The 8,610-nt window shown below is 29.9% G+C and overlaps 1 protein-coding gene across 1 annotated transcript; it reads right to left on the bottom strand.

The window, feature by feature from the left end:
• Window positions 1–1,233: 1,233 nt before the first annotated feature.
• On the bottom strand, window positions 1,234–4,222 carry LOC126670326 (uncharacterized). The gene is made up of 3 exons (XM_050364028.2): window positions 4,079–4,222; window positions 3,127–3,782; window positions 1,234–1,565 (listed from the first exon to the last, which is right to left on the bottom strand). Exons 2-3 carry the CDS (start codon window positions 3,753–3,755, stop codon window positions 1,556–1,558), a joined length of 639 nt encoding a protein of 212 aa, XP_050219985.1. The 5' UTR covers window positions 3,756–3,782; window positions 4,079–4,222; the 3' UTR covers window positions 1,234–1,555.
• Between the last annotated feature and the right edge of the window lie 4,388 nt (window positions 4,223–8,610).

The following is an 8,610-nucleotide window of genomic DNA, read 5'->3' on the forward strand; positions in this document are numbered from 1 at the left end:
AAATTATCAAGGAAATATCAACTGATTACCAACACAAATTCAACACAAAATCAACAACACTGTAATATTATAATATTACAGCAATCAACCATCATCAATAAATCGAAACCAAACACAAAAAAATGCAGAAATAACAAAAAATTATTCCATATAACTATAATTTTATATTATATAACATATAATTAGCATTATATTCTTGAAATATAATATCTATACATGTTTTATGGTGAAAAAACATTAAAAAAATTGTAGATCTGAAAATAAAAAAGAAGAACAATAATGAATAAATTGTAGACCTGAAATCAAATAGATGACGACTACGAGCAGATGGCGTTGGCAAAGATGACAACGGAAATAATGATGAAAACGATGACGAAAGAGCAGAGGAATAGAGGACGGCGAAGCGGAAGACGACGGAACAAAAAATAAAGAACAGTAAAGAAGAGAGAGGAATATGAGCTGAGAGGAAGAGAGAAATATGAGTTGAGAGAAAAAGAGAATTAAATGATGAGGAGAGAAACAATAAATAAAATTATAATAATTGCGTTGTTAGGGTTGAATGTATAAGATCGTACAAAAGTTATAATTAGCTCCGTGTATGATAGTTTAGTAAGTGAAAAATATGATATGTATAAAAATAAACAATTAGCCAATGTAAGTTGTTTATGTAAAAAAACAACTTTTATTATAAGACTTGCATCACCTTGTAACTTTTCACTATCTATTTAATTTCTAATTTGGAAAAAAAATGCAGAAAAATATTATATTAATTTCAATTGGTCTGCAAAAACAAGAACTTAACTATTCTCACCAACTATTTTTGGAAGACAGTATATGCACTTTGTGGAATAAATTCTTTTCGCTAACTTTTCTTCAAAATCAATTTAAACTGATATCATAAAAATGTAAAAAATCTCAAACCGAGCCGATAAGTTTGGTAGTTATTTTTTTTATTCAATTCTGCAAGGGGACTTTTTCTACATCAAAACCCGAACAAAAACCACAATATTTTTATATTGTCGAATCAAATCAAACCGATAATGTGCCAAACAAACCAGCAGAATATACTCTCCACCAACCAAGAAGCATCCACAGAGTCATATAGTGGCGAATAGCATGACACCAGACAAAAGATGTTAAGCTAACTACAAGCTAATAAGCACGTACCACGTGCACTTTTTTGCCCGACGCATCTGTGCATGCATGTGTGTGTGTGAGCACAACAGCGCGATAGATAGAGAGAGCAAGCACAAAAGCTCTTGAGCACATTGAAAATGTAGATGTACATAATTTATCCAGCACAGAAGTGAAGAACTGAAGCAAAAAAAAAAACCGTCTGGCAAAATGAAATCAAACTTCATGTATATGTTATAATATGTATCTGAAGTTCGGAAAATCGAACACCTTTGAAACACCGGACACATCACTGGAAATGCCTGAGTAGTGTGCGGAGTGACAACCAAAGAGCTTCAATCTCAAAGAGTCCAGAGGGATACAGTACTTGATTGTAGCCTCCGCATTGAATGCCCAAACCACCTTCGTCATGTGATATATTTCAAATAATCCTGGCATATTCAGCATGGAAAATAAAACTCGTAAACAGTTCATAAATCATTGGTGTATTTCACTTTATTTTTGAAGGAGAAAACAGAAACAGTGGATGATACTAGAGTAAAACTGCACTAAAATGAGCAAAAAAACAAATATTCCAGGTCAATAGTTTCTAAGTGAAATTCCTTACGTTTATCTACTACTTCATATTTGAAATTTTGAACTGCAGCAAGTCATGGAAAAAAGTACAATTTTCAGCAATGCCATTTAAAACAATCGGAATAGTAAATGCTTTCTGTGCAAAGAATTTTTAACCACGAAAATGCTTAGTCAAGAAATCATTAAAGCATGTTGTCTCATCTTCTAATACTAACTTCAGACAGACACATTCACTTTAAAATATTGGCATACACAATATGAGGTCTTTACAGTGAAAGCAACCCAAGTTCGACCGATAAATTGCTTCCTTAGAACATCAACATCAAATCAGACACTATTGCAATTCACTAAAAAAAATCAGACACAATTATAGGTTCCAGTGAGACCATTAGATTTCCTTATAGACTTTGTTTTCTATGACTACAGATGAAGGTCACCAAATAGGTGAAGATGATGAGTGCAGTAAAAATAAGCTGTCATTAGATTTTTGTTTCTCGCGATTATTGGTGAAGATTGTACTCCTTCACTTTTGTTGAAAGTCCATGCAAATGATGCATTACATTGCAGCAAATTCAACCAAACTTGATACTAGGAGTTTGCTAAAACAAGAGTTAATTACTAAAAAAATGCTTGACCTTTAAATTTTTGCAATGTCATGCGTGACCTTCCAATTTTTTGCGATTTCATGCAATCCACGTCAACTTCATTCAGATGACCGGGTTGCATGAAATTACAAAATAAATAAAAGGTCATGCATGACAGTGTAAAATTAAAAAGATATGATTAAATTGCAAATTCTGTTAAAGGTCGAAAATTTGTTAGTAATTAACCCTATAAACAATAACAGGCACAAAAAATATATGGTCCTAGGTCTTAGGTCTTAGTCTAATTAAATACATCCATATGGCTAGAGCTACTACATCCAAATCACTTTATAAACAACATTTAATCTCAAACTATGACCCTACCACATATCAAAGATTGTAGAAAAATTAAATTGCCAAATAACTAGTATATCCAGCTAGATCACTTCATCTCATTTTGTTATCACCAACGAAATCCCGTAACCCTGAAAACTTCTCTTGTTTTCATTAGAAAACTAACTCCAAAATGTTTTGTGCCAAACATGGTATCATCCTATGATTCCTATTATATACTGCTCCACAAGTTAACTTGCACAACCTACAATTAGAAGTAGTAACGAAACTGATAACAATAACTATGAGATATGATTTCTCCAATTACTTCAACAACGTAGAGTAGACTTTGAAGACAACCTGATTTAAAAGGCACGAAAACAGCCGCCATGGAATTTGACAAAAAACAAACACACATTTCAAAACAATAACATATACAGCATAGAAGACTGCAAACACCATCAACAATTGGGAAGAGAAGTAATTTCCATAAACAAACCTCGGAGAACCTGCATTGATATTCCTATGAAGAATCCGAGCACCACCAGAATCCCCACCATCGATCAGCTCTCTAAGCCCCAAATTTCCCGTTTTCTCCTCTTCCTTCTCCTCTTCTTCTTCTTCTTCCTCTTCCTCTTCTTCTTTAGTTTCTACCTTACTAAACCCACCAGGCATCGTTACCTTCCCTTGCAACCTCTCAAAATAATTCCCATAAATATACTCCGGAGTATACCCATTCTCTTCATCAAACAACATAATATGCCCATGCCACTCCCACACACGAAAATCCGATCCCTTCTCCTCATGAAAACCAACACAAATATGATGTTCACCAATCGTAACCGCCTGACCCGAGTTAGCTTTCAACGAATCAATCTTCCCCGAAAGAATCACCCGAATGATCTCCTTCTCAAGTTTTGACTCTTCCTTCGAGAGTTGAGTTCTCGAACCCGAACTATCATCCTCAGAGTCATCAGACAAGCCATTAGCAGCATCAAACAGAAGATCCTCAAGAGACTGCGAGAGCAACGGATTTTGAGTAGCGGGCGGAGGTTTGAGTTGGAGACGTCCCATTAAAGTTTGAAGGAGCAGATTGTTGAAATGCGAAGTGTTGTCAAATGAGCTCATACTTGCCTAATTATTTAAACTTTGCACCTGCAAATTAGCATAAAGAACTAAACTTTACAATCATAAAATCTTATTTTAACTTCGCTTATATCAACAAGATGTAGTTTTAAACTTGTGAAATTAAATTAAAAATTTCCTGAACAAAATAATAGAACCGACCTAAGATTATATATTAGAGCTTATAATCATAAAACAATCAATAGTAACAGAAATTAAAGCGATTTGAACTCAGTAAAGTTGGTTTTTTGGGGGGGGAATTAACATTAAAATTACAGAATTAGACATGAAACGTAGAAATACAATCAGTAAGAGAAAGAAGAAACCTTTTTGCGGTGGCGGACGGAGAGCAGAGATGGGGAAGAGAAGAGCGGAAGCCGGCGACTGAGAACGGGAGAGGAGAGTTTGGGATATCTTTCTGCTTTGTTTGAGGTTTTGTCCTGGGTTTATCAATTACACGACATCGTTTCGTGCTTTTGTTTTCTTCTGGTTTTTAAGAGGTAAATAGAATTTATGGGCGAAGGCTAATTAATCATATAAGCATCCACCTTGATTTTTTTTTAAAGTCAAGCAAGCTAAGGAACTTTATTTCTAAGTGATTATCTCTTGTCTTGTCTTGTTTATGGTTTTGGTTCTCGATTTTCATGATTTGATAATTACAATGGTAGTATTTGTGTAAACATGATTCTTATGTATAAATTCCTTGCTTAGGTCATAAATATGTACTATACATTGGCTTTAAGGCTTTTCTTGTTGAGGATTCACAATCGATCTCCGATCAACTACTCTGTTGTCCAGTTTGGGATTGTTTTTGCACATTTCTGGATCGTTTGCTGTAACACATAAAATATCAAATGCGGTAGTAAATTTGAGAAAGATACTATTTATAAGAAAGAAATAATAAAAGAATTAATTAATAAATAATACCTTCAAAAGAAGAGACTTAAGTGCGGATATATTGTTGGGCAAACTTCCTTTGGCAGGGTACACAATATTGAATTCCAAGAAATCTTAAGTGGTTGCATGCCAATAAAGATTTGCACCGAAATGCATATGCACCTTAATGAGTCTTAATTGTCATATTGTGTTCATTATGGCCTACTATTTCATGCATCTTAGACTTTATATTGAGATTTTACGCTGATATTATATATATTAAATTTATATGGGATTTATATTGAATTTATATTAATTTTATACCGATCACCAAAAGTTTGACCACCGACCACCGCAAAAGCTTAATCAATCAATTGTGGAAGCTGAAATTTGGAATGAATGGTAGACTTTATCTTATGTTGCATTTGCGTCATACACGCTTAACAATTATATTTTTCTTCTGTTTATTATTTTTATTAATAGCTCCAAAAAATCACTCGAAAATTCAGTCTGCGATATTATTTCAGGTTCGCATATGGTTCACATCAGGTTTCTTTTCAGTTTTATAAACTGTGAATTACATTTCATTTAGAAATCATTATTCAATTTTTATAATAAACTATATCTCAAAATTCTTTCTATAGAAAATATCAGATAAGATTGTAAAGAGCAGTAAGACAAATATAGTAAAAAATTGAATTAAGGAAGTTCAATTGATATAAGTTCATATCAGGTTCACATCATGTTGATTTTTGGTTTTATAGGCTGTCAAATACATTTCACTTCAAAGAGATATTCAATTTGTATATTACACTAAATCTCAAAATTTAATTAACTAGTTAATTTTTAATTTATAATCAGTTTACTAATAATTTAATTTAAATTAGTTTATTTTAAGTTCACACTGAGTTTACATTAAGTTCACATTAAGTTCATATTGAGTTCACATTGAGTTCATATTGAGCTCACATTGAGTGCATATTGAGTTCATACCAATCACCGTACTAAACTTAGATAGTTTATTTTCAATTTACAATTAGTTTAGTTGTCTCTTTGGAAATTTATTTTTTAACTACAAATAAATTAAATTGATTAGACTAAATTAATTTTAAATTTATATTAAGTTAACATTGAATTTATGTTGAGTTTATATTAAATTCATATTGAGTTTGCATTAAGGTCACATTGAGTCTATATTGAGTTTACATTGAGTTCATACCGACCACTGTAATAAACTTAGATAGTTTATTTTTAATTTACTATTTGTTTAGTTATCTCTTTGAAAATTTATTTTTAAACTACAAATAAATTAATTTGATTAGACTAAATTAATTTTAAATTTATAATAATTTATCCAAAATATATATTAAGTTGACATTGAGTTTACGTTGTGTTTATATTAAGTTCATATTAAGTTCATATTGAGTTTACATTCAGATCACATATAGTCTACATTAACTTCACATTAAATTTACACGGTTTATTTTAAGTTTATTTTAAATTTAAATTATATTTCACTTCAGTAAAAACTTAGATAATTTCCATTCAGTTTACAATTAGTTCATTTGTCTCTTTGTGAGTTATTTCTGATATGTAAATTATTAATAAATTAATTTAATTAGAATAAACTAATTTTAATTAAACTAAGTCAAATTTATATTTATAATCAGTTTAATAAGCAAATTAATTTAAATTATTTAAGATTGTAAAAAGTAGTAAGACAAATTTTATAAAATAATGAATAAAATAGTTCAGTTGATATAGGTTCATATCAGGTTCACATTAGGTTGATTTGTAATTTTATAGAATAATATCAACTCATTGTAAATTATCTAAATTAAATTAATTATGAATTAACTATATATTTAAAATTAATTTACTCTAATCAAATTAATTCATTAAAGACTGGTACAATAAATAATATAATTTTATAAAGTAACAAATAGACTAATTGTACATTAAAGGGAATTTTTTTAAATTTTTCTACGATAATCGGTGTGAATTTAACGTAAAATTTAAAAAAACTAATCTAAAATAATATTTTAATTTAATTATTCAAATTAAAATAAAAAATTCTTTATATATTAGACCCTACAATTTGTTACAATTTGATAGATTGTTGTCCTTAATTAATTACATCATGGAAAGACAAAAGAAGAAAACAATAGCCAAACAACTCTCAACTGTCTTCATTTCTATCTTCTTCTCCATAAATCGTACCCCATAGCACATTTAATCCTACAATTTGTTGATTATTAGTAGTTTTCCTCTCAAAAAGAATTCACCTAAAAATAGCTGCTCTAATCTCTGGTCATCTACACAATTTTTAAAAATTATAAAGAGATCCAAATTTTCTAGTTAGTCGTTGATTAACAGGCGACCATGGTTGGTTCAGTCAATCAAGAAATGTAACCATAATCATCATCAATGTTAGATCCAGAACTCCACCCATTACCCAACCACTCCTTCACTTCTATGAAAATCAATAACCCAACTCTCCATAAAGCAAACCAACTTTCCATTTTTCTTTTCTGTAACTGTAACAACCAAACACATAATTCAATTTCTTCATTTTTCTTTATCTTTTTACTTCTTTTATTTTCCGTCTTCAACAATAATTATTTTCCGTTAATCTAATAATTCCAAAATCATGGTTTGATGTTTGTAACATTTGACTAAAAGCTTTGCAGATGCAACAGGTCAAAGAATAATGGAAATAATGGAAAGTACAATTATGAAGAAGAAGAAGAGTAAAGCGGGGGCAAATTATTGTGTGTAATTAAAACACAATAGAAAAATATACCATAGGGATAAAATAGGAATGATAAATATAAAAAAGTAGGCATGAAAAGCATTTTTAAAAATTGAGAGATTTCTGCAAAAAATAAAAACTTGGGTCACTAACATAAACAATTGGGATTTTGAGGGATTCCACGTAATTTTCTCTTAAATTAAAGAGTTTGACAATTAATTAGGAGTCCAATGGAGTCTCTATTCTTTATATTTAGAATAGAGAGTGAAAATTGCTCTCCACATGTAGAGAGCCATTTTCACTCTGTACTTCAATTTTCAAATAGTAAAATTTTAAATTTTAAAAAATAAGGTGGTTATTTTTACTTTTAAATATTATATTTTTATTTTTAGTAAAAAAACTGAATAAATAAATGAATAAAAAATTAAAATAAAAAAAATTATTTTATTAATATTTAATATTTTATAATTTTTTTTATGAAAATAAAAGAAAATAAAATTTAATATTAGAGAAACAATTAATTTAATATTATTATTATTTAATGCTTTTATTTTATTATTAATTATTAAAATTATATACAATAAAAAACTGATATTAAAGTGTCCATTGAAGTAAAATTTTAAATATCACTCTTTATCTTTAAGATGCTCTTTATTTTACAAAAGATGCTTTTTATTTTAAAGAGTATCATTGGGGATGCTTAAGGATGTAACAAAATTAGTGGGGGATAATTTTGTATTTTAGTAATTATTATTAATCTTTAGTCCAATATTTCAAAAAAAAATTAGGTACTCTTCTTTATTTTATTTTTTAATAAACATGAGATATTGTTCGAATTTAAAATTCCATTTGAAATTTAAAACATTTCTTTTTGAGAGAGAAAGAGCTCTTTATTAATCAAGGAGAATTAACAATGAGTTCATTGATCGGGAAAGGAACTTCACCGTCAAACAAGCAATTTCTACCGATAAACATGCCCCATTTAGCAATGACATGGGCAACATGATTACAAGAACGTTTAACATGCTGATAACGAACCAAACAATTCAACGGAATAGCGAGACAATCCTCGATAACAAGTTGAATATGATCGATGGCACTGTGTGGATTATGAAGTCTTTACACAACTCCAAGCGAGTCAGACTCCATAATTAGCTTTGCACAGTTAATCTCAGCAGCAAGTTTCAACCCAAATTCGACAGCCAACGCTTCATCAAGCTCTGCATCCAC

Source organism: Mercurialis annua, linkage group LG2, assembly GCF_937616625.2.
Source record: "Mercurialis annua linkage group LG2, ddMerAnnu1.2, whole genome shotgun sequence".
Lineage (NCBI taxonomy): Eukaryota > Viridiplantae > Streptophyta > Magnoliopsida > Malpighiales > Euphorbiaceae > Mercurialis > Mercurialis annua.